Source organism: Phyllobates terribilis, unplaced genomic scaffold (genome assembly GCF_046119375.1).
Source record: "Phyllobates terribilis strain yellow unplaced genomic scaffold, ASM4611937v1 Scaffold_9__5_contigs__length_417890890, whole genome shotgun sequence".
Taxonomy (NCBI): Eukaryota; Metazoa; Chordata; class Amphibia; order Anura; family Dendrobatidae; genus Phyllobates; species Phyllobates terribilis.
Window position 1 is genome coordinate 307,945,423 of NW_027362769.1, and position 26,950 is coordinate 307,972,372.

The following is a 26,950-nucleotide window of genomic DNA, read 5'->3' on the forward strand; positions in this document are numbered from 1 at the left end:
CCAACTCCAGACTACCAAGGGTTAATCGAGTTTTAGTTTGCTTAGGAATCGAGGGACAAGCCCCAATAAAATGTTCCTTTTTTTCAGATGTCAGGGGAAACGTACAACGCAGAGGCAGGCACACCCTAACTGTATAGGTTCTAGCCACCTCCACCAGTACTGGTTCACCCCAGATTGCTCCCCAGGCAAATGGGCATTACCCCGAAAAGAGTACTCCAGAGAAGGTGATCTCACCCACCTATCCCGAAGGCGTCTATCAACACGTATATCCAATAACATGTCAGCCTCCAAGAACTCTAGGGTTTCATACACTGCCAAGGCATCTTTCAACCTTTCAATAAGGCCCTGACAAAATTGGCCTCTAAGAGCCGGGTCATTCCATTTGATATCAGTTGCCCATCTGCGGAATTCAAAGCTATACGTCTCCACTGACCGATTCCCCTACTGAAGGCGACGTAGCCTGTACTCCGCTAAAGAGATTTGGTCAGAATCATCATAGAAGAGGGCTAGAGCCCCGAAAAAACCCTCCACTGACTGGAGAAAAACAGAACCCTGTGGCAAAGAGAGAGCCTAGGATTGAGGATCTCGTTGCAACAGTGAGATCACAATCCCCATTCGCTGCACCTCATCTCCAGAGGGGTAAGAACAAAGTTTAAAATATTCATTGCAAGCTTCCTTGAAGACAAAAATTGTCCCTACCTCCTGAAAACCTGTCCGTGAGGGCAATTTTTGGTTCAATCTGGACCGTCCTACCCGCAGAGACCCCAACATTAGTTGTCTGCAGCCGCTGCCATTGCAGCTGAACCTCAGAGCGAAAGTCAGTCACCTCCAGAGACAGCTTGTGTAGCTGCTCTGCCAGCATTGCAACGGGATCCATAAACCAAGGGAGAAGGGGAAAAAAACACACCCAAAAAAAAAAAATCGCACACACAAAAAAAAGTGTGTTTTTTTTTCCTTTTTATGCACGGCCGGTGATAATGTCATGCAAGGTGAGGGAAAGACTAACTGCACAACGACGGGAAGAGGAGAAGGGAGCCCAACAACTAGTGAAAGAGGGATTGGAGACCCTTAGCCAGATCTAATATCACCCTGCCTACTCTGTCGTCCCTATATAGGTTCCACACTTATCGCCGAGCAGGAACCTAATCGCTGAATGTCCCTAGAGCTAGATCCTAGATAGGGAGGGACACGGGGTGAGCGCTAGTCAGGCCCCACTACAAACTAAAGACAACAAGGTAAACAAACAAAGGGGATACACTTAGCTTAAGCAGACTCCAAAGAGAGAGCGCTAACTGTCCTCCAAGGGCACCAAAGAAGAAACTAGTGCTCCAAGCCTGCTCAGAGGTACCTAGAACTATCACCGGCGACGGTCTGGAGAAACTAAGAGTTTTTAACTACCAAGCAGGGGTGTGTCAATCAGCAGCAGAAGGTAGAGGTCGATGCTGGGTCCCAAAGGAAGAAGGATTTAACTATAACTATACTACAGAGATGAGAGGATCAAGAAGGCGTCTGCAGTGCCAAGCGTAGTGAACTTCTACTGCCGGATCCAGAGCGACTGTCACACTTGACACACCCGAGACACCCTGTCGCCAGTGTGACTATAGAAAAGAACTGTGCCACTGAGTCTCATGAGGTCGGAGTGGTCAAAGACCTGATCCATCTGAGGGATTCATGTAAAAAAGGGGAGGTGCCAAGTGACTCAGATAAAAGCCGGTTCACCCGTAAAAAAAAAATCCATCGCAATCGGAGGCGGGTGGATTTCCCCTTGTGTGCTTGCGGATGAGGAGGACGAGATGGCGACCCTTGAGGCCGACATTTCTGAGTTGGGGGCTTCTGGGGAGAACTTTGGAACTGCTCAACTGAAGGACCTTACACTAAAAGGGACTTTTGTTAATGTCACAGTGTTAAATGGGGTTGCTCAAGAGCCGGGGGCGACACCAGGTTCTCCACTTTGCAATAAACGAGGATTTGCTATATTAGGTGACTAAGCTAGGGGGAGACGTACTATAACAACTGGTAGTACCAGGGCCCTATAGGCGTAGGGTATTAGACCTGGCCCATTCTCATGTCTTGGGCAGTCATCTGGTTGTAGACAAGACCCAAGAGTGAATTCTTTGTAGATTCTACTGGTCCAGATGTCACAGAAAGATTTCGAACTATTGTACGTCTTATACCACTTGCCAGCTAACCGCCCCAGTCTCTCACTTCCGGAGTCTCCTAGTGCCGCTACCCATTATAGTGATCCCGTTTGACCTCATTGGCATAGATCAAGTCCGACCCTTGGTAATGTCCACTCGAGAGCATCAATATATTCTAGTCCTGGACTATGCGGCACTATACTCGGAGGCGGTGCCCCTAAGAAACTCCTCAGCCAGAAGCATTGCCCGAGAACTGGTCCATATCTTTTTCCGGACCGGCTACCAAAGGAAATCCTGACAGACCAAGGAAACCTCATTCATGTCCAAAGTGATGAGAAAGTTGTGTAAAGCCCTCCTGATTATGCAACTCAGAACATCGGTATACCATTCGCAAAAGGACGGCCTTTTGGAGAGGTTTAATAAAACCCTGAAGCCCATTTTAAAGTATATTTTTGAGACTGGGACTAACTACTTCCGTATCTGCTGTTTTCCATCAGGAAAGTTTCACACACCTCTACGGGGTGCTCTCCATTTGAACTGTTATATGGCCGGCACCCTCGGGGTCTCATGGATGTTGCAAAGGAGACTTTGGAAGCAGAAGTTACACCCCACCGGAACATCATTGAGCATGTGACCCGGATGCAAAGGTAATGTTGATTGTGAGAGAGAGCCTTCTCCAGACATAAGAGGCTCAATCAAGGGTCTACAATCTGTTGGCAAGGGTGAGATAGTTTATCCCTGGAGATGGAGTCATAGTGCTGATTCCCACGATGGAAAGTAAATTTCTGGCTAAGTGGCAAAGGCCATATAAAGTGGTCGAAAAACTGAGCAATGTTAACTACAAAGTCCACCAGCCAAGGAGAAGAAAATACTTTCAGGTCTATCACGTCAACCTGCTCAAGCCATGGCGTAATAGGGAGCCGGTGGAAGCTCCATGCCTGAGGGCTAATCCCGGAGCCAGTGTCAAGGTGGCAGAGACACTACCACTGGCCTAGAAACAACAGTCTGAGAACTCCTCCAGCGAAAGGGAGATTTATTTTCAGAGTTGCCCGGATGTATTCAGACCGCGGAGCATGAAGTTCTGACGGAACCGCACGTGCGGATAAACCTTCAGCCTTATCGAGTTCCTGAAGTCCGCCACTATGCAATTTCGAAGGACGTGGAAAAATGTTGGGCCTTGGCGCCATCGAAGACTCGAAGAGCGGCTGGTCCAGTCCCATTGTCCTTGTGTCGAAACCAAATGGAGAATGGTAGTTTTGTAATGATTATTGTAAGCTGAATGGTGTGTCCAAGTTTGGTGCATTTCTGGTGCCCTGGGTCAATGGGCTCATTGAGAGGTTGGGGTCAGCAAGATACATCACCTCCCCTGACCTAACAAAATGGTACTGGCAAATCTCCATGTCCCAAACGGCCAAAGAGAAAATGGCCTTCTTTACACCTGATGGGTATTTTAAATACACCAGGATGCCATTTGGTCTGCAAGGAGCCCCAGCCACCTTCCACATGGCCGTGCATCGGGTCCTAACTTCTCACAAGAAATATGCATCAGCTTACCTAGACGATATTGTTATCTTCAGCCAGGATTAGGAAAGTCATCTGCAGAAGGTCAAGGTGGTACTGAACGCACTGAGGAAGCAAGGGTTTACCATAAACCTGACGAAGTGCGACATGGTTAAGAAGGAAGCCAAATACCTAGGCTATATCATCAGTAGGCAAGAAATCAAGCCTCAGGAGAACAAGGTGGAGGCGATCCAAAATTGTCCGCAACCAGTCTCAAAAAAGAGTTTAGTGCGTTTCTAGGAATTGTGGGACACTATTGGCGAATCATCCCGAATTTTGCCATGAGTGCTGCACCCCTGACCGACCTCTTTAAGGATACAAAGTCATTGATGGCGAAGTGGAATTCTGAAGCTGAGACTGCTTTCCTGGAGTTAAAGCTAGCCCTGTGTAAATAGCCAGTCTTGGTCGCACCGGACTTAAAAAAAAAAAAAAAAAAAAAAGTCGGGTTGGGAGTCGTGTTGTCACGAGAAATAAATGGGGAGGAACATCCAATCCTATACTAAGTAGGAAGCTCTCCTCCTGTGAAAAGAATTACGCTGTTGTGGAAAAATGTTTGGCCATCGAATGGGCTTTTGACACTTTAAAGTACTACCTGCTAGGCCGAAAGTTCAGGTTAGTGTCAGACCATGTGCCCATGAGATGAATGAGGAAAAGGAACGTGAAGAATGCTCGGGTGACTAGGTGGTTTCTGGTGCTCCAGGAATTCAGCTTCCACATGGAGCATAGGCCAGTGAAACTACACGCTAACGCAGATGCCTTGTCGAGGCTTCCCTGTCTTGTGACTGAAGGTGCTAAAACCCCAACTTTGAACAGAGAGAGGGGGGATATGTAAGAGGGTCACTGGTAATGTGCTGCAGGGTAGATATGTTTCACTGAGGTTATTAGCTTCAGTGATATGAACCTGGAAGTTTGTTTCAGCATATTATGTGCTGAGAGGGGTTGATCGGTCATGACAGGGACAGGTTTTTTGTTTAACAGCTAAAGAGTGGGGCAGGACGGCTGTTCACCGTACCTCCACCCTAGGATGTTGTCCATGAGGTAACGATGAAGCCTTAATGATTGTTCTGTGTGTGCTCTGGAGACAAAGCTGACCTGCAGAGCTGTGCTCTTGCTAAAGAGAGCTGAACCCTGTTTTCTGAGCGGGCGGATCCCCGCAGTTATACTTACTGTAAAGGGTGCTGTTTGTTTATGCCGATAAGTCTGAATACGGTTGTTTTTCTTTTGACCTGGTTTATGATGCACGTTTTAATAAACCAGCTGAAGATTTAAATGAAAAGTGTTCCTGTGACTACCTCATTAAGCAGCTAAGTGAACCGATCTACCACTGTGGCGATGGTGATTAAATAAATAGAAAAATATATACAGTGGCGCTCTCGGGAATAAGACCAACAGGTCTGCAGCGAATTAAAAACAAACCACAGTTGTCTAAAAGTAAATAAATGAATATAATAATTCGCGCTGAGCTGTCGGATATAAAAGAGAAATAGAGTTATTTTAAAACTAATAAATAAGTTTATTTGAAATAGAATAAAAATACGTAAATAGCAATGTTCCTATATAAAAGTTTTTAGGCTTGTGTCCAGGAGGTTTTTAGGGTTGTGTCCAAAGGATAGATAAATTGAGGTCCGATTTGATAGTAGACAGTCAGTAAAATCAGAGGGATCATAGGTTAGTATTAACCCCTAGAGAGAAGAAGGGGGGACAAGGTGTCAGTTATAATGTATCATTGCTCCATTACAGAGGCTAATGAGAGGGAGTAGTTACCTTCCTCGTACTGGTGCGCTCCTAAAGTATTTTCACCGGGAAAGGTATACAGGTGGCTAGGGTATGCAGGTGCCTAATATACAGTTATATGAAAAAGTTTGGGCACCCCTATTAATCTTAAGCTTAATGTTTTATAAAAATTGGTGTTTTTGCAACAGCTATTTCAGTTTGATATATGTAATAACTGTTGGACATAGTAATTTTTCTGCCTTGAAATAAGGTTTATTGTACTAACAGAAAATGTGCAATCTGCATTCAAACAAAATTTGACAGGTGCATAAGTATGGGCACCTCACCAGAAAAGTGACATTAATATTTAGTAGATCCTCCTTTTGCAAAAATAACAGCCTCTAGTCGCTTCCTGTAGCTTTTAATGATTTCCTGGATCCTGGATGAAGGTATTTTTGACCATTCCTCTTTACAAAACAATTCCAGTTCAGTTAAGTTTGATGGTCGCCGAGCATGGACAGCCCTCTTCAAATGATCCCACAGATGTTCAATGATATTCAGCTCTGGGGACTGGAATGACCATTCCAGAACATTATAATTGTTCCTCTGCATGAATGCCTGAGTAGATTTGGAGCGGTGTTTTGGATCATTGTCTTGCTGAAAGATCCATCCCCTGCGTAACTTCAACTTTGTCACTGATTCTTGAACATTATTGTCAAGAATCTGCTGATACTGAGTGGAATCCATGCGTCCCTCAGCTTTAACAAGATTCCCGGTGCCGGCATTGGCCACACAGCCCCAAAGCATGATGGAACCTCCACCAAATTTTACTGTGGGTAGCAAGTGTTTTTCTTGGAATGCTGTGTTTTTTTGCGGCCATGCATAGCGCCTTTTTGTATGACCGAACAACTCAATCATGGTTTCATCAGTCCACAGGACCTTCTTCCAAAAAGAAATAGGCTTCTCCAAATGTGCTTTTGCATACCTCAGCCGACAATGTTTGTGGCGTGCTTGCAGAAACGGCTTCTTTCGCATCACTCTCCCATACAGCTTCTCCTTGTGCAAAGTGCGTTGTATAGTTGACCGATGCACAGTGACACCATCTGCAGCAAGTTGATGCTGCAGCTCTCTGGAGGTGGTCTGAGGATTGTCCTTGACTGATCTCACCATTCTTCTTCTTTGCCTTTCTGATGTTTTTCTTGGCCTGCCACTTCTGGCCTTAACAAGAACTGTCCCTGTGTTCTTCCATTTCCTTACTATGTTCCTCACAGTGGAAACTGACAGGTTAAATCTCTGAGACAGCTTTTTGTATCCTTCCCCTAAACAACTATGTTGAATAATCTTTGTTTTCAGATCATTTGACAGTTGTTTTGAGGAGCCCATGATGCCACTCTTCAGAGGAGATTCAAACAGGAGAACAACTTGCAAGTGGCCACTTTAAGTAGCTTTTCTCATGATTGCATACACCTGGCTATGAAGTTCAAAGCTCAATGAGGTTACAAAACCAAAAAAAGTGCTTTAGTAAGTCAGTAAAAAGTAGGTAGGAGTATTTAAAACAAGAAAATGATAAGGGTGCCCATACTTATGTACCTGTCAAATTTTGTTTGAATGCAGATCACACATTTTCTGTTAGCACAATAAACCTCATTTCCAGGCAGAAACATTACTGTGTCCAACAGTTATTACATATATCAAACTGAAATAGCTGTTGCAAAAACACCAATTTTTATAAAACATTAAGCTTAAGATTAATAGGGGTGCCCAAACTTTTTCATATAACTGTACAATAGGTTCCACTAGACATGGCAATGCTTCATAGACGATATTATTTTCATCTGGTCTGGTGACCAGAAGTCACTTGATGACTTTCTATTGGAAATCAATGTTAGCGAATTCTTTCTTGAGTTCTCCTCCAATATTAGCAAACAGCAGGTTAATTTTCTAGACATTAATATCTATATCGAACAAGGTCAACTTTTCACACAGACATACTCCAAACCCACTGACGTTAATGGTTACATACCCCTGGACAGTTGTCATCTCCCCAATTGGCTACTTAATATTCCAAGAAGCCAATATATGAGAATATATAGAAATTGCTCCAAGAAGGCGGATTTCGGGGAGGAAGCACAAACACTTACCAACAAATTTCTGGAAAAAGGTTATAATAAGGAATTCTTAGAAGCTACTCAAAAAGCTGTTTCTGAGCTACAGTGCGAAAATTTACTAACTGATAAAGGCAAACATAATACAACGAATCAGGATACAAAAAATCAGGAAATTCTAACAGACATTCCTATCATCACCCAATTCAACGCCAATATAAAAATTTTTAAAAAAATTGTTCGAAAACACTGGAACATCCTGAAGGAGGATAATATTATTGGTGATCAAATACCTCCACAACCTAAATTTGTTTTCAAAAGAGCTAACAACTTAAGGAACATAATTGCTCCATCAGTAAAAAATCCGGGAAGAAGTGATCCCGAAAACATAGAGTACCCTCAATCAAGTAATCACATAGGCTTCTACCCATGTCACAAATGCTCTGTCTGTAAACGCCTATCACTAAAAAAACATAAAACTATCACAAATCAGGGTATTGAATTTCCAATTACTAATCTCATCACATGCTCCACAAAGGGAGTGATTTATGGCTTAAAATGTCCATGTGACAAGTTATACATCGGCCGCACTAAGCGCCCTTTGTGTGTAAGGATCAATGAGCACCTTAGGAACATTAAAAACAAATTCGGAGGTCATCCCCTCTCCAGACATTATGCTATGAAACACGGGGGGAAGTTTTTAGATACCCAAGTGATCGGCATCCAAACTGTACCCAAACTCTGGCGACAAGGGGACTATATTAAACGCATGTCCAGGATTGAAAGCCAGTGGATTTTTAATATGGACACATTGAGACCAAAAGGTCTCAACAGTGAAATTGAACTATTCGCATTCAATGACTAAAGGACCTCCCACCTTGATTGAAAGACTTCCCATAAAGCATATAAAGCAGCTGGGATACTACCAAGAGCCATCCCTGAGGAAGGAAACCGTTTGTTTCCGAAACGCGTCGGAATTGGCTCTCTCAGCGCTCCGTAGCCTGTACAATCACATGAGCATCACGTGAGTGTGACGTCACGTAAGGTCCTTCTCGTCTCGCCCGCTCCACTTCATCCTGCGCGCCAACGAGTCTGTACCGTCGGAAGCATAGAGCCACCGGCCGGGGCTCTGCTTCATTCTCATCCTGTCGATCAACGCCGCTCAGCCACCCACGAGGTAAACGATTGATGTAATTTAAAGACAACAGCAGTGCCTCCAGCGTGTACCTACGCCCCTATCCTTGCTGTTTTCTGCATTCATTTATATTCCAGCAGGAGGTAAGACTTTCATCTAATGGGGATGTATACTAACGTATCCTAAGGGTGTCTTTAGCCCCTCACATTGGGTACCTGCCCTCATCCTATAGTGTATTTATTGGGTAAATATTATCTTCAGAATATAGAAGATCATATACCTCTCTATTATCTAGGACTAACGACTAGCATATCAGGTCCATCTACCTACCTACCTATAGGAACGACCCCATAACTAATACTAACTGGTGAGGCGTACCCATGACTGAATGTACCTTGGGAAAATAAAAGCCAAACAAAAAGCCAAATAAAGTTTTAAAGAACTGTCAGGTAAAGCAGGTGCTGCAAATTATTAGCACACTCCCCCTCCCCCTGTTTCTTACTGAAGTCTTACCATTTTTACCTTCCCTTAGGTAATCAGGTGCTCCACTTTACCTCCAATAGGATCCCTTTATATCCATAAGCACCATTCCAGGAACAAATACAATACTCCCACATCAGGTATCTTGTTGGATTAAAAGACTTTAAAAAACTTTAAAAAACTTTATTATATATAATTATATAATATAATATAGATTCTTTTTGTTTCTCATGTCTAGTGGAACCTATTGTATATTAGGCACCTGCATACCCTAGCCACCTGTATACCTTTCCCGGTGAAAATACTTTAGGAACGCACCAGTACGAGGAAGGTAACTACTCCCTCTCATTAGCCTCTGTAATGGAGCAATGATACATTATAACTGACACCTTGTCCCCCCTTCTTCTCTCTAGGGGTTAATACTAACCTATGATCTCTCTGATTTTACTGACTGTCTACTATCAAATCGGACCTCAATTTATCTATCCTTTGGACACAACCCTAAAAACCTCCTGGACACAATCCTAAAAACTTTTATATAGGAACATTGCTATTTACGTATTTTTATTCCATTTCAAATAAACTTATTTATTAGTTTTAAAATAACTCTATTTCTCTTTTATATCCGACAGCTCAGCGCGAATTATTATATTCAGTGATTAAATAAATGCTTTATTTCAGCTGGAGTAATGCTATACACCCCTTTTCTATACTTGAATAACATGTTAGCCACATTGACCAGAACAATAAGATTATCATTTTATTTATCTTGTAAATACCCTAAAAAAAGCAAAATAAGGGGAGAATTGCTTGTTATTGTTCACCTGCCTGTTATTGAATTTTTAGTTTTCTAATCTACTATATAACACAGTCCATATCACTGGACACCTGCCAGTATCTTCTCTATGATAATTAAGGTATGGAGAAGTCGGGCATTATATAGGGAGACCAAATGTAGAGTGATCTATTTAAAGTGTTTATTTCCATTAATGTTGATGATTATGGCTTACAGCCAATGAAAACACAAAAAGTCATTATCTCAGTAAATTAGAATACTTTATAACAACAGCTTAAAAAATGTTTTTAAAATCTGAAATGTTGGCCTACTGAAATGTATGTTCAGTAAATGCACTCAATACTTGGTCGGGGCTCCTTTTGCATCAATTACTGCATCAATGCAGCGTGGCATGGAGGCGATCAGCCTGTGGCACTGCTGACGTGTTATGGAAGACCAGGTTGCATAGATTCTCTATGGAGTTAAGGTCAGGCGGTTTGTTGGGCAATCAAGCACAGTGATACTGTTGTTTTTAAACCAGGTATTGGTTTAATATATGAGTTTCACTTTTTGTATTGAAGAACTGAAATTAATTAACTTTTTGATGATATTCTAATTTAGTGAGATGCACCTGTACATTTGTTGTACTTGTAATTTTAATGACTCACAATATAAAGTCATCTTTTCTTTCATGCGGCATGATGAATACTGTGAAGGCAACCCCCCCAAAAAAACATTTGTGCATTTGCAGTGTTGTCCTTAACCTGCCCTAGAACACAGGTATTTTAGTTTTAAATGACACTTTTGTGGGTTAAGTTTATTATATTATATATCCTGTCTCACAAATTACAAGCATTTATTTTGCTATATCAGCAGGAAGAAACAAAAATGTAGTCTTTCCAGAAGTCCTGAATAGGCCATGTCATTATGGGGTTAAAGGGCAGTTACAGTAAATAAATGTTATGGGATGTTATGTACAAAGAACAGTTTTTTTTATAGATACATTTTTGTAAAAATGGTGCAGTTAGTAACTTTAACCATGACTTTGGTAGTCAGCACTTAGATTGGTGTGCCAATGTTTGATAGTTGGGGGACCACCTTCCAGTTCCTCTGCTGAACAGTACATTTAAACAAACACCCCACTCAAGCTTGAACATCTTATCTCTTCACTGTGCTGATCATCGGGGGTGCCAGATTGAGCCATAGACCCAGAACTCATTATTAATCTTTAACACTGCTAAAGGCAAAATTTATGTTGTTTTTTTTTTATTTTTTTTTCAGGGACCTGCAAAAAGCCATATGTAGCTCTCATTGATGGAATTACTATGGGAGGTGTAAGTAAATGAAATTTCTGTGATCTAGAACCAGTCCTAATATGTTGACTAATTACATATAAGTAACAGAGCTGTTTTCTGAGATACAAAGCTTGATTTTCTGTTACCATGCTCCAAATCACATTTCCCTTAACCCCTTGGTGATGGCGCCAATTATGTCCTTAATGATCAAGCCAAATTTTACAATTATTACCAGTGTCACTTTACGAGGTAATAACTCTGGAACTCTTCAACGGATCCTGGCATTGCTTTTTTCGTGACATATTGTACTTCATGATAATGGTAAAATTTCTTTTATATGACTTGCGTTTTTTTTGTGAAAAAAGCTGAACATTTTGAAAATGGTGCAATTTTCAAACTTTAAATATTTACACCCTTAAGTCAGAGAGATAGGTCACACAAAATAGTTAATAAATAATATTTCCCAGATGTCTATTTTACATCAGCACAATTTTTGCAACAATTTTTTTTTGTTAGGAAGTTATAAGGGTTAAAAGTTGACCAGCTATTTTTAATTTTTCCAACAAAATTTACAAAACCAGTTTTTTAGGGACCACATCACATTTGAATTGACTTTAGGAGGCCTATATGACAGAAAATCCTCAAAAGTGACACCATTCTAAAAACTGAACCCCTCAGGGTACTCAAAACCACATTCAAGAAGTTTGTTAACCCTTCTCGTTCGTCACCGAAACTGAACCAATGTGGAAGGTAAAATGAAATGAACCTTTTTCACACAAATTTTACTTCAGACCTCATTTTTTTATTTTCCAAAGGGTAACAAGAAAAAATGGACCACAAAATTTGTTGTGCAATTTCTCCTGAATACGCCGATACCCCATATGTGGGGGAAAATTTCAGGGCAGGGCTTGGAAGGGAAGGAGCACCATTTGATTTTTGAGCGCAAAATTGGCTGGAATCTAGAGCGGACGCCATGTCGCATATGGAGAGCCCCCTATGTACCTAAACAATGGAAACCTCCCACAAGTGACACCATTTTGGAAACTAGACCTCTCAAGAAACTTATCTAGATGTGTGGTGAGCACCTTGAACTTCCAGGTGCTTCACAGAAGTTTATAATGTAGAGCCGTAAAAAAAAATCAAACTTTTTCCACAAAAATTATCTTTTAGCCCCAATTTTTTTATTTTCACAAGAGTAAGAGGAGAAAATTGTTGTGCAATTTATCCTGAGTATGCTGATACCCCATATATGGGGAAAAATCACTGTTTGGGTGCACTTCAGGGCTCGGAAGGATAGGAGCACTGTTTGACTTTTTGAATGTAAAATTTGCTGGCCTAATTAGCGGGTGCCATGTCGCGTTTGGAGAGCCGCTGATGTGCCTAAACAGTGGAAACCCCCCACAAATGACCCCATTTTGAAACTACACTCCTCTAGCATTTTATTAAGGGGTATAGTGGGCATTTTGAACAGAGAGGTACAACACAGATTTTGATAACAATTGGTCATCATATTGAATATCTTGTCATTAGTGTTGAGCGTAAGTGCTCCTTGAGTTTGCTTTGGTTACTTGGGTATGCACCGAGTATTGCAGGCATAGGCGGATTATAATGAGGGCAATCTGGGCTACCACCCGGGGCCCGAGACTCCGGGGGGCCCGTGGCCAGATTGCCCTCATAATGTTTTGTGCGGAGGCAGGGGCAGGTTTGGCAGGAGGACCGCACTGTACCTGACCCTGGCCGACCACATCACAGGGAGGCAGACACGCCCCCTGAATGCTGTGGCTGCATCTCCAGCACTGAAGTCACACAGCGGCGCCTGAAGCTGCTTCATCCTGCTGGAGAGGAGAGGAGCCTGTGGATCAGACCTCAGTGGATGGCGGTAACTGTGAAGTTGGGGCAGGATGCCTGGAGTGAGGAGGGGGCTGCAGGAAGCTGCTGCCCTCCTGATGAGTTCACACAGGATTATATAGTGTCGGTTCAGTGGTCGGCCTCTCTGCTGAGCTCAGTGTGAGTTATTGCAGGACTTTGACCTTTGCTGCAGATCAGGTCACTCTGGATCATCGGCTCCAGCATCACCAGATCTGCAGTAAGATTCAGAGTCCTGCAATAAATCACACTGAGCCCCAGCAGAGCGACCACAGACATCATATAAAGGATCCTGCACTGACTGATCAACCCTGAACCTACAGGACATCACATACTATACTGATCCATATATGATATGTGAGGTCCTGTAGGCAGGTGTGATCAGTACAGTGTATATTCCTGTACAATAAATGTCATCCAGTATACAGATTAGTGTATGGTGGTATACTGTGATACAGACATCAGATGGGATATAACAATGTGTATAGTTTATAACATCTGATGTCTGTATCACAGTATATCGTACTAGCTATTAAACCCGTACTACACCCGGGTCACGAGCATTTTTAGTGGTACATTTCTGGCGCCATTTTTTTTTTTAAGACACTGTGTGTGCGAATTCTCATATTCAGTGTCTTACAAAAAATGGCACCGGACAGCGTGGTGTTAGGATCATTCAGCCATGGAGGGTCCTTGTTGGAGTCGGGGTATCCCCGTAACAAGAAATACACAGACACGTAGTGTATAATCAAGTACTGGGAAGCCCCTGAGCGCGTCTCCCTCTATGGGTGCTGTCCCTTTATTTATAATAATAATAATTTTTTTTTTTTTTTTTTTTTTGTCAGACATGCGCAGTAAAATGCCTTTGTTTCACAGGCAGCGAAATGATGATTCATAACAGTGGAATGTTGATAAGAAAGTTTCATAAACAAAAACTGATAATTAGTAGAAGGTTGCTGAGACAGCTAAAACAAGTTACAATCTAGTTTCTGGGCGTCAGTCCAAATGTCCAGATAAGGGAAGAATAACTTCATCTGTGTCTTACATCGTAGTCTTGCGTGAAGTACAACTCCCATCATCCTCTCAGTCCCCCCTTTGATTCTTCCTTATGGACTTTTGGTAGAAAACCTGGTCCGGGAGTTCTTTTCTTTCATATTCTTGAGTCCGTGTTACAAAGCTTATTTATGCATATTAAAATAATTTTTAATCCTATTTTAAACACTACATATATGACTACTATAATTAGCACAATCTGTAATATACCTTGCAGAATTCCAGCCACCCAACCTCCAATACCCTTAAACCAGTTCTTTGGGTTGAGAAAGGAGAAGGTGTCTGACCACCAGCTATCTTTATTTTGGTCATTGTGTCTGTCATATTCATCCCGTAATCGTTGTATATCTGCCAGCTTGAACCTCATACTCATTGTACTGTTTGGATCTATGTAATGACAACAGGTTGGACCAATAATTTGACACATTCCTCCCTGGGCCGCAGTTAGGTAGTCTAACACTACAGTATGTTGATTAGTAACAATTATAAGTTGATTTTGTACAGCTATACTAGTATTAAGTATATCCATAATATCCCATATCTGATCATCTAGATAGTCGGTGGCCTGAACTAATTTATCCCACATCTGCATCAACATTGGATACACAAAGAAAGTGCTGAATATTTTATTAGGAATTCCCATTTGGACCACATGTGGCCTACCTGAAGGTCTAGGCGAGTTGTCGGCTGCTCTTTTGTATAGTGTGTGTTTAGGTACTGCTTGCATATCTACCTGCTGATTCTGAACTATAAATGTGGCCGGTGTTAAGCGTCCTAGAGTACATGTACCTTTTATTCCTACTGGGAGCCATTTATATGCTCCATTTCCACAAATCCAGAAGGTTCCTTCAGGCAGATCCCATATTGCAGAGTGTTGGAGCACCAACCTATGTACCAAATCTAAAAATTTAGATACATTCTGAAGTATACACCAAGGGGGTTTTTGACCTAATGGACTACAGTATCCTGCATCTGGATTTTCACAAGTCGGTGTACCTGGGTCATATGCACTTGACTCATTACATAATATATTACCTGGTATCTTTGAACATGTATCATTGTTTCCATCGGGGAATAATTGTGAATATTTCCAACCATTATTGTGTATGTATTTTTCTACTATATCAGGTTTAAAAGGTTGAGAAGAAGATACTGTGCTACTAAAACTGAGTTGTATATTTTCTGTAGGAATTAACCCTAAGTCTGTTAGTCCCGTCTTATTTCTAGGAACCCATACACCTCCTTTAAACGCTAAATATTGTAAGTTGTTTATTTTTCCGGTCATATTACCTTGCCACCAGGGAAATCCCACCCACCCCACAACTGGGATGGCAACAGTGGTGTTCCATAATCTAGAATTAACGGTTTGGTTATTTGCTAATTTGTCTGAGCAATTAGTCCATGTAAACACTTCCTCAGGGGTCATGGGTACGGCCAGGAAGGGTATGCTCGTGGCTGATATTGGAGAATGCGTACAAATCCAACAGTCTGCTATTTTCTGTCCGCCATCGAGCAGCCCGTTTACCAATGTCTCATGATGTTTTATAAATTTATTATCTGTAGGTTTTGGGGAACTTAGTTTATCCCACAGGTCTCCCTGATCTATCGTTATAGCTAACACAAGTACAATCACCACTATTTCTTTTTGCAATGGCTTGCATGTACCCATGCTGATTTTCCTTCCAATTTTACTGCAGTTGGAGTTGTCAATAACACCTGATATGGACCCTCAAATCTGGGTTCTAGCGTTCTTCTGTTATGTCTTTTTACGTAGACTTCGTCTCCTGGTTGCAGCTTGTGCGTTCCCTCAATGGAATCTGGATCTGGAATGGAAGAGAACACTAAAGAGTGTATTTTAGACACATGCTTACATAAATTTTGTACATAAGCAGTTAAGCTTTCAGTTTCTAACATTAAAGTCTGTGGGAAATACAATCCTGTATTGGCAACTCTACCAAACAATATTTCATGGGGGGTGAGTTTGCTCTTTCCCTGGGGGGTGTTTCTGACTGAATACAATGCTATTGGGAGACACTCAGTCCATGGTTTCTGTGTTTCTGCCATGGCTTTCTGTATTTTTAACTTAAGTGTTCCATTCATTCTCTCAACCTTACCAGAACTCTGTGGGTGGTAAGGGGTGTGTAGTTCACTTTTTATACACAACATTTTCATTACATTCTGAAAGATCTCTCCAGTAAAATGTGTACCTCTATCTGACTCGATCACTTCTGGGATACCATAACGGGGTACCAGTTCATGTGCTATTTTTACTGCAGTGACTTTAGCCGTGGCTGTATGAACTGGATAAGCCTCTGGCCACCCCGAAAACATGTCCACACATACCAGTACATACTCATAGTGTCCATGCTTAGGCATCTGGATGTAATCGATCTGAAGTCTCTGGAACGGATATAGTGGTCTTACATGGTGCTTCTGGGGGGTCTTAACAGTCTGTCCTGGATTGTGGGCTAAACAGATTTCACAAGAACCACATTTTGCTCGAGCTACCTGGCCGAACCCTGGGGCTAACCACTTCTGTCTGACCCTCTGTATCATACCGTTTGCAGACACATGTGTAGGTCCGTGGGCTTCACTGACCACAACAGGGTACCATGCTCGGGGGAGACAAAGCTCATCTCCTTTTCTCCATAGTCCTTCTTTTTCTTCTGCCCCCTGTTTCTGCCACTCTTCTTTTTCTTCTCTACTCACCTGCTGGTGGGCTTCTTTGAGCCGTGTAATTAAGTCAAATTCTGATACTGCACTAATAGTGTGGTCAGTTGTCAGAGGTTTTACTGCAGCTCGCTTAGCAGCCTTGTCGGCTCGGTCATTACCCCTAGCTATCTCGGTGTTGAGTCTTACATGTGCAGGTACTTTTATTACTGCTACTTGTTTGGTTGAGGCAGCTGATTCTAGGATTTGTCTAATCATTTGTCCATGTTTTACTGGTTGACCTGAAGCTGTCATGTAACCTCTAGCTCTCCATATACATCCAAAATCATGTACAATACCATATGCATATCTAGAATCGGTAAAAATATTAGCGGTTTTTTCTTTTGCTAACTGTAATGCTCGTATTAGAGCTAATAGTTCAGCTTCCTGGGCTGAACAGCTGGCCTGCATTGGCTCAGCTTCAATAACATCATAATCTGATACAATGGCATAACCTGTGTGAAAGTTACCAGTTTCATCTGCATACCTACTACCATCTATATACATATGTAGGTCTGGATTGTCAAGAGGGGTGTCCTGTACATTAGGTAGCCCTTGTGTTTCTTGTTCTATACACTGTAAGCAATCATGTATTATATTGTCTTGTTCGTGGTATTGTAAAAAATTTTCATCTTCGTCTTCCTGACCTCCTTCCACTCCCCCCTTTGTCTCTAGTGGTAACAGAGTGGCTAAATTTAGAGACAATATGCGGCGAAAAGTGAGGTTTGGTGGCATTAGTAAGGAGCATTGTAATCTAAGATGTCTAGCCATTGAAATGTGTTTTGGCAATACCTGATTCAGTATGCCATGTACATCATGTGTAGTTTGTACTATTAGGGCATGGTCTAGTACTATTTCTGAGGCTTTTTCTACCAAAAGAGAGACAGCTGCTACTACTCTGACACATGATGGTGCAGCTTTGGTAACATTATCTAATTGAGCAGAATAGTATGCGACAGGTCTTTGTTTATTTTCATGTTTCTGTGTTAGTACTCCTGTAGCATGATTAGACATTTCCGCAGCCATTAATTGGAATGGTTTGGCGTAGTCTGGGATTCCCAAGGCCGGGGCTGACATGAGACCTTTCTTGAGGTCTTGAAAGGCTATGAGTGCTGATTCAGTTAACTGGAAAGGTTCGATTTTTAAACAATCATATAGAGGTTGCATAAGCTGACTAGCATGTATAACCCATTGTCTGCAGTGTGATACTATTCCCAAAAATGCTCTTAATGTTTTGTAGTTCTTGGGAGGAACAAGATCTCTAATGATTTTTAGTCTGTCGGCGGTGAGGTGCCGAATACCTTGTGAAATGCAGTGTCCTAGAAATACTACCGTAGTCATACAAAGTTGTACTTTTTTCTTGTTAACTTTACAGCCCATGTCTGCTAGAAATATTAACAACCTTATTGTGTTGCTGTTTGCGGACTCTTGAGCAGGGGCACATAACAATAGGTCATCAACATATTGGAGAATTACAACCTCATCCGTAGGTTTGAAATTTTGAAGAACTGATCTCATAGCTTCTGAGTACAAGGTAGGTGAATGTATCATACCCTGTGGTAATCTTGTCCATGCTAATTGTCTATTCTTAAATGTAAATGCAAACAGTTTGTAACAGTCTGGGTGTAATGGTACTGAAAAAAATGCATTTGATAAGTCTATGACAGAAAATACTCGTGCTGTTGCTGGGATCTGTGATAGCAACGTGTGTAGATTTGGCACAACAGGAGTAATAGGTTCCAAAATTTTATTTATCTCTCTTAGATCATGTACCATCCGGTACCTAGCAGCTGACCCCTCAGTAGATTTCTTTTTTACGGGGTACAACGGTGTATTGGCTGGTGACTTTACTTCTATCAGTACTCCAGTTTTTAGATAATCTTTTATCTGTTCTCCTATGGCGTGTTCTTGTTGGGCACTAATAGGATACTGTCTCAATTGGGGTAGTGTCACACCTGGAACAGGAGTGACTTTTACTGGAGCTATTGGCATTAGTCCTACATCGGTGTCATGTTGTGCCCATAATTTTTCTGGTACCTCAGAAAGATCTAAAATAATTTGGGTAGGGGCAGGATCTTTCTCATCCTCTAAGGCTTGGACTTTTACAATGTTTTCTAGAGACTCTTGGTCATCAGGCACCAAAATTTGGACTCTACCATCCTCCAAAAATTGGATATTCATTTCTGTCTGCTTTAATAGGTCTGTACCTAGAAGACAAGTAGGTGCCCCTTTGACAAAAAGAAATTTAGATAAAAATATTTTAGATCCTATCTTTGTTTCAAGGGGAATACTATATGGGAGTGGCCTGATTCCTCCATCATACCCTTCGGTATAGGTTACATCATCTGATAAACAATCAGCATTTGGTAAGGCGTCTTCATTGAGGACGGAGGAAGTTGCTCCGGTATCTATTAGAAAAGGGCATTGTTTTCCTGCTACTTTTACCTGAATTATTGGGCGCCTTCCAGTCAAAGTGGTTTGCATCACGTCTAGTCACTCGCTTGCTGCAGGAGCAGAAGCCTGTACTGTCTTTTCTTGTGATTCTCTTGGGACATAGGTACCATCTTCTATATCCCTGGCTTTTTTCCTGCATTCTCTAATCCAATGTCCTGGTTTCTTACAGTAGTGACATGGATTAGTTTTCTTATCCAAATTCCCTTTGTCATAGGTCTGATTTGATCTGTTGTTTTTATTGACCAGACTATTATTTGCTGCTACTCTGATGGGTTTGGATGCTGCCTCACGCATATCCATTTCTATCCCTAATAGTTTTTGTCTGACTATCTGGGGATCATCTAGGGTTCTCCAATCAGGAGTTGCAGCCTTGAACTTTTCCCTAAGTTTTGGGTTAAGATTCTCTATAAAAGTTTTTGTCATCAGTCGAATGACTCCTTCATTGGTAAGGTCCATTCCCTCGTCTCTGTAACTGTTTTCTACCGCTAAGTAGTATTCATCTACAGGCTGTCCTGACTTCTGGGAGACAGTTCCTGAAGTCCCTCTCATTCGTTGTTTAGTTCTCATAAACTCCATAAGTCTGATCATAAAATTCTGTCCTGACAGTGCGGTATTTGGATCCTCACCATCTACTGGTTGAGGTCTATGAGGTTCTATAACTATCATCAATTCCTGATACAACCCTGGTGTCATTTTCATTCTACATAATTCTGTCCCATCTGACCATGTTCCATTATGGGTGTGTATTATCTGCTGTATGTACGTAGCAAATCTTAGTGGGCATTGTATTGGATCTGGTGCATTCTGAAGTAGGGACATTCCCTCAGCGGGGGTCCATGGAAAATATTGTCTAGTCTGATGGTATCTAGTTACTCTACGCGGTGGATTGCCACCATCTTCTTCTCTGTATGGTCGACTGAGGATACGCACTGGTGCCAACATATCATGTGGTCGTGGTGCTCCACATCCTGCACATGTGTCTCTCCAGTCTGGATTCTGGAGTCCACAGTTTGTACATGTCCATCCACCCGGACCCCGAAAATCAGGATACGGTGTGGGTTCTGACCTGGGCTGATATGGTGGTGCCAATGGGTTCATTTGTTTACTGTTTTCTGTTTGTGGGACCCTGTCTGACTGGAGTTCTCCATAATCCATTGTCTTTATTAAAAGTCCAATGGTCTGTCTCTGCTGTTTTTGATAGTTCGACCATGGCCTCTACTTGTTCCTGCCATCCTTTGTCTCTTATCACTCCTGCTTTTCTAACCCGAATGTCCTCCCATAGTTTCCTGTTAAACCTGTCATGCCTTGCTACCTGAAAAGTTTTGCAAACTTTCCCTAAATTCTTAGTTGCTTCTACACCACACCTTTCTTTCACGATTGTATAGACATCTTGTTCATCATTTGTGGTCTTAGTCTGTTTGTTGCCCATTTTTCCTGACTATTCTTACCTTAGGAGGCTTTTTGGGTTAGATAAAATATATTCTATATTCTACCTTTCCTCGTTACCTATTCTGTCCTAAGGAGCCAGTATCTGAAACGGTTTCTCTGGACCGTTTTGTCTGAAGTGTAGAGTAATTCTAACACACATATATATGGCAACAAGGGCAAGACCAACAATACATAAAATGAACCATACAGTCTCCATTATATATCGTGTCCCTGGAGTATTATCATTACTTCCATGGGCTCATTCTGTCAATCTCTTATCCGTCAAAAAGGAGGACAAAGGTTCGGGAGTTAAGCGTGAGCGAAGGTTTCCCCGAAAGGACACAACCTTATGACTCAGTTAGGCAATCTCCGTAATACTTATGTCATCTACCTTAGTGCGGCTTATGAGGCTATTCCCGACATCCACATCTCTTTCATACCATCCGTTTCATAACCTTCTCTGACCTCTCCTTCGGCAGATCCTACAGTATATACATGAATGACCCGAGCTATAGGTATCCTTCTCTACTAGTTCCTCAATCCCAACACAAGATATGCATGAAATTTACGGACTATCGCAGAGCAGATGTAAGAGAACTAACAGTGTCTCTTACCTGGCCAGGTTTGTCATCTGCTGTTCCGATGTCCCAATCTCAGCGGTTACTCGTGCCGGTCGATGAACTTGAAGGAATACGCAGACCTCGGGTCCCTGTTTCGGGCGCCAGGAATTGTTAGGATCATTCAGCCATGGAGGGTCCTTGTTGGAGTCGGGGTATCCCCGTAACAAGAAATACACAGACACGTAGTGTATGATCAAGTACTGGGAAGCCCCTGAGCGCGTCTCCCTCTATGGGTGCTGTCCCTTTATTTATAATAATAATCATTTTTTTTTTTTTTTTTTTTTTTGTCAGACATGCGCAGTAAAATGCCTTTGTTTCACAGGCAGCGAAATGATGATTCATAACAGTGGAATGTTGATAAGAAAGTTTCATAAACAAAAAGTGATAATTAGTAGAAGGTTGCTGAGACAGCTAAAACAAGTTACAATCTAGTTTCTGGGCGTCAGTCCAAATGTCCAGATAAGGGAAGAATAACTTCATCTGTGTCTTACATCGTAGTCTTGCGTGAAGTACAACTCCCATCATCCTCTCAGTGGTATGCGCATTTGCTGACTCCGGCATCGTTTCATTGAAGTATTGTGCTACAACATTTAATTAAATTTCTCCTTTCATCAGAAATAATTCTATTAACCTGCAGGTTAACAGCGTTATTATGCTGCCCAGCAGCTGATTGCAGCGGGGACAAAATTAACTTTATTCTCGCCAGCATTCGGTTTCAGTCATGAGGTATGTCCCGGTGCCGGTTCAGTCATTACTTTGAGTATACAGAGCATCCGCTGTAACCGAGCCCCCGGCCATGACTGACACTGGCTCTACATTGAGGCCGGCTGCCAGTCAGGGCCAGGATTACAGCGGTTGCTCTGTATACTCAAAGTAATGACTGAACCGGCACCGGGACATACCTCATGACTAAAACCGAATGCTCCCCCATCCTGGTATATGCTCTCTCCCCATCCTGGTATATGCTCTCTCCTCATCCTGTTTCCCCATTCTGGTACATGCTCCCCTCCATTCTGGTATATGCTCCCCCATCCCGGTCCCCCATCCTGGTATACAGGGCTGTGGAGTCTGAAAGCCAAACCTCTGACTCCGACTCCTCAATTTCCATGACACCGAGTCCACGACTCCGAGTCTCTCATATATGGCTCATGTTTAAGTGATAAATTTACTGTAGCACACTAAAAGTCTAGACCCTTAGATCAGTAATAGGACAGACATTTATAGGACATTTCATAACTTTCCCAAATTCTTATGAAAAAATATTCCCCACAAACTGCATTGAATTACTGTACCCAATTTATTATGTATTTTAGGAGTCGGAGTCGGTCCGACTCCTACTCTACGACTTCACAGCCCTGCTGGTATATGCTCCCCCGTCCTGGTATATGCTCCCCCCATCCTGCCTGCTCTACTGTTCTTCCATCCATACAAAAAAAAAAACCAAAACACTCCTACTCGCCTTTTCCCCTCTCCCTTGCAGCGCGTCGTCGAACTCCAGCAAGGCTGGAGAAGTATGGCGCCGGAGTTTGCGCATGCATGAACTACGATACCACACTTTTTCAACCTCGCCAGAGATCAAAGTAATGTGTCCTAATGGCGCCAAAGATGGCCGTATATGGTCAGCGCTTATGCACCCCTTGATCTCCAGCATCACAATCATTTATCCTCGTCCTCCTCCCTGTCACCTGTAACGGCTGATGTGTTCTTCTGTCTCTGGCCAGACTTCGCAGGCACATTTCATGCACAGTCTGTAGAGGCTCTGGTCTGACGGACACATCCCTGATTATATTATAGATAGTCATGTATTCTCATATAGACTGTACAGGGCCGAACCTAGGAGAAGAGGAGGGGCATGTGGGGTACCTGGGTACTGCCGTCAGTGGGTGCCTTCGGGCCACCTCATGTGGTAGTCAGAGGTGTCTCCCAGGCTGTTGCATTTTGCCGCCCCCAGAGTGGGATTTGACCATTCTCTGAGCTGGTTGTGAAACCAACAGTCAATCAGAGAAGGGAGCTATGTACTGGCTCATATTGTATATAAGGAGCTATGTGCTGGCTCATCCTGTATATAGGGAGCTATTTGTGGGCTCATACTGTATATAGGGAGCTATGAGCGGGCTCTTACTGTATATAGAGAGCTATGTGCGGGCTTATACTGTATACAGGGAGGTACAGTACAGACCAAAAGTTTGGACACATCTTCTCATTTAAAGATTATGTACGGTTTAAAACAAGCTGCTAAAGCGTGGAATGATAAAATCATGGAGGTGCTCACAAATGAAAATCTTAAAAGAAGCAAAGCTGATCCTTGCCTGTACACAAAAAGACTAATGGACAGATGGATCTATGTACTCATATACAGTACAGACCAAAAGTTTGGACACACCTCATTTAAAGATTTTTCTGTATTTTCATGACTATGAAAATTGTACATTCACACTGAAGGCATCAAAACTATGAATTAACACATGTGGAATTATATACTTAACAAAAAAGTGTGAAACAACTGAAAATATGTCTTATATTCTAGGTTCTTCAAAGTAGTCACCTTTTGCTTTGATGACTGCTTTGCACACTCTTGGCATTCTCTTGATGAGCTTCAAGAGGTAGTCACCGGAAATGGTCTTCCAACAATCTTGAAGGAGTTCCCAGAGATGCTTAGCACTTGTTGGCCCTTTTACCTTCACTCTGCGGGCCAGCTCACCCCAAACCGTCTCGATTGGGTTCAGGTCTGGTGACTGTGGAGGCCAGGTCATCTGGCATAGCACCCCATCACTCTCCTTCTTGGTCAAATAGCCTTTACACAGCCTGGAGGTGTGTTTGGGGTCATTGTCCTGTTGAAAAATAAATGATGGTCCAACTAAACGCAAACCGGATGGAAAAGCATGCCGCTGCAAGATGCTGGTTCAGTATGCCTTCAATTTTGAATAAATCCCCAACAGTGTCACCAGCAAAGCACCCCCACACTATCACACCTCCTCCTCCATGCTTCACGGTGGGAACCAGGCATGTAGAGTCCATCCGTTCACCTTTTCTGCGTTGCACGACATGGTGGTTGGAACCAAAGATCTCAAATTTGGACTCATCCGACCAAAGCACAGATTTCCACTGGTCCTAATATCCATTCCTTGTGTTCTTTAGCCCAAACAAGTCTCTTCTGCTTGTTGCCTGTCCTTAGCAGTGGTTTCCTTGCAGCTATTTTACCATGAAGACCTGCTGAAAATACAGAAAAATCTTTAAATGAGAAGGTGTGTCCAAACTTTTGGTCTGTACTGTATGTCCAGGTTCATATTGTATATAGGGAGCTATGTGCAGGCTCTTATTGTACATAGGCTATATGAGGGCTCAAACTGTATATAGGGAGCTATGTGTGGGCTCATACTGTATATAAGAGGCTATGTTCGGGCTCATTGTATATAACGAGCTATGTGCGGGTTCATACTGTATATAGGGGCTATGTGCAGGCTCATATTGTATCTAAGTAACTTTGTAGGGGCTCATACTGTATGTAGGTGGCAGTGTATGGGCTCATACTGTATGTACAGGGCTATGCGGGGGCTCATACTGTATCTAGTGAGCTGTGCGGGGCTCATACTGTATATAGGAGGCTATGTGGGAGCTCATACTGTGCATAAGGAGTTATGTGGGAGCTCATACTGTATCTGGGAGACTATGTGGGGGCTCATACTGTATCTGAGGGGCTATGCGGGGGCTCATACTGTATCTAGGGGGCTATGCGGGGGCTCATACTGTATCTAGGGGCTATGTGGGGGCTCATACTGTATGTAGGGGCTCATACTGTATGTAGGTGGCAGTGTGTGGACTCATACTGTATGTAGGGGGCTGTGTGTGGGCTCATAATGTATGAACAGTGCAATGCGGGGGATCATACTGTATCTAGGGAGCTATGCGGGGGCTCATACTGTATCTAGTGAGCTATGCAGGGCTCATACTGTATATAGAGGGGCTATGTGGGGGCTCATACTGTATCTGGGAGACTATGTGGGGGCTCATACTGTATCTGGGGGGCTATGCGGGGGCTCATACTGTGTCTAGGGGCTATGTGGGGGCTCATACTGTATCTAGGGGCTATGTAGGGGCTCATACTGTATGTAGGGGGCTGTGTGTGGGCTCATACTGTGTGAACAGTGCTATGCGGGGGATCATACTGTATCTAGGGAGCTATGCGGGGGCTCATACTGTATCTAGTGAGCTATGCAGGGCTCATACTGTATATAGGAGGCTATGTGGGGGCTCGTTCTGTATATAGGCGGCTATGTGGGAGCTCATACTGTATATAGAGGGGCTATGTGGGGGCTCATACTGTACCTGGGAGGCTATGTGGAGGCTCATACTGAATCTGGGAGACTATGTGGGGGCTCATACTGTATCTGGGAGGCTATGCGGGGGCTCATACTCTATCTGGGAGGCTATGCAGGGGCTCATACTGTATCTAGGGGTTTATGTAGGGTCTCATACTGTATGTAGGTGGCAGTGTGTGGGCTCATACTGTATATAGGGGGCTGTGTGTGGGCTCATACTGTGTGAACAGTGCTATGCGGGGGATCATACTGTATCTAGGGAGCTATGCGGGGGCTCATACTGTATCTGTGGAGCTATGTGCAGGCTCATACTGTATATAGAGGGTTGTCAGCATACTTAATTCTGCTCAATATTAAGTCATACAATTAATTATTTTTTATTATTTTGTTAATATTAATATTGAGCAGAATTAATTTCAGCCTATTGCTTCGGCCTCCACAACAGTCTCTCATGTGGCTCCTCGGGAAAATTAATCTCCCACCCCTGCTCTATTATTTATAGCACTATGTTATGTATAGTGCTGTACATAATGGGATTTTTTTTCGACATTCTCTGTCTATAGATGTGATCAGAACATGACCAATCACATGATCTATCAAAGGGGATCATGTGACATGTCACGTGATATATCGGGTATCTGGGGGGGCCCAAGCCTTCTAAACTGCCCGGGGCCCTGGCTACTCTTAATCCACCCCTGATTGCAAGTGCTCGAGTCCCCTCCCCACATGTTTTGTGGCTGTTAGACATCTGAAAAAAACATGCGGGGATTGCCAGTGTATGTCAAACAATCCCTGCGTGTTTTTTTTTTTTTGCTGTATAACAGCAGCGAAACTTGGGGCGGGGTTTCGAGCATGTCACTTGATCACCCGCGATACTCAGTGCATACACGAACAACCAATGTAAACTCAAGTAGCAAGCACTTGCGCGCAACACTAGTCGTCATATCGTCATCATTTTTTTTACTTTACTGGGACAGATCAGGAGATCTGGGGGATGATAGAGGTACTGGGAGGGCTCGGGGGGCTTCATTTCTGTCTCCTCTGACATGTTGATCATGTCAGAGGAGAGAGAAATCATTGTACTACCGACACACTTTTTTTTCCCCTTGATCGCCGCTATTCACAGATCACTTGAGCAGGGCCCGGAAAAAACAGCCCCTTGTACCTGAAACCCTGGAGATTATCTGATTATCTGACGCTGGCTGGGCGCTACACTGTTATTCCTCAGCAACGTGAAAGAGCGACGCTGAGGAATAGGTGCACTTAACTGCCGCTGTGAAAATGTGCTATGGAGCTCGTT

The 26,950-nt window shown here is 42.8% G+C and overlaps 1 protein-coding gene and 1 long non-coding RNA gene across 6 annotated transcripts in view; both read left to right on the forward strand.

Annotated features, from left to right (window-relative positions):
* Positions 1 to 26,950, forward strand: part of HIBCH (3-hydroxyisobutyryl-CoA hydrolase) — a 535,761-nt gene that overhangs the window by 202,013 nt on the left and 306,798 nt on the right. For all 5 annotated transcript variants that reach the window (XM_073647944.1, XM_073647946.1, XM_073647945.1 and 2 more), the window contains one exon: positions 11,188 to 11,240. In XM_073647944.1, the coding sequence (XP_073504045.1) occupies positions 11,188 to 11,240 (53 nt within the window). The remainder of the gene's footprint in view (positions 1 to 11,187; positions 11,241 to 26,950) is intronic.
* LOC141160978 (uncharacterized) lies at positions 9,183 to 9,769 on the forward strand. The gene is made up of 3 exons (XR_012250601.1): positions 9,183 to 9,271; positions 9,370 to 9,462; positions 9,545 to 9,769. It is a non-coding gene; the product is annotated as an uncharacterized lncRNA (long non-coding RNA).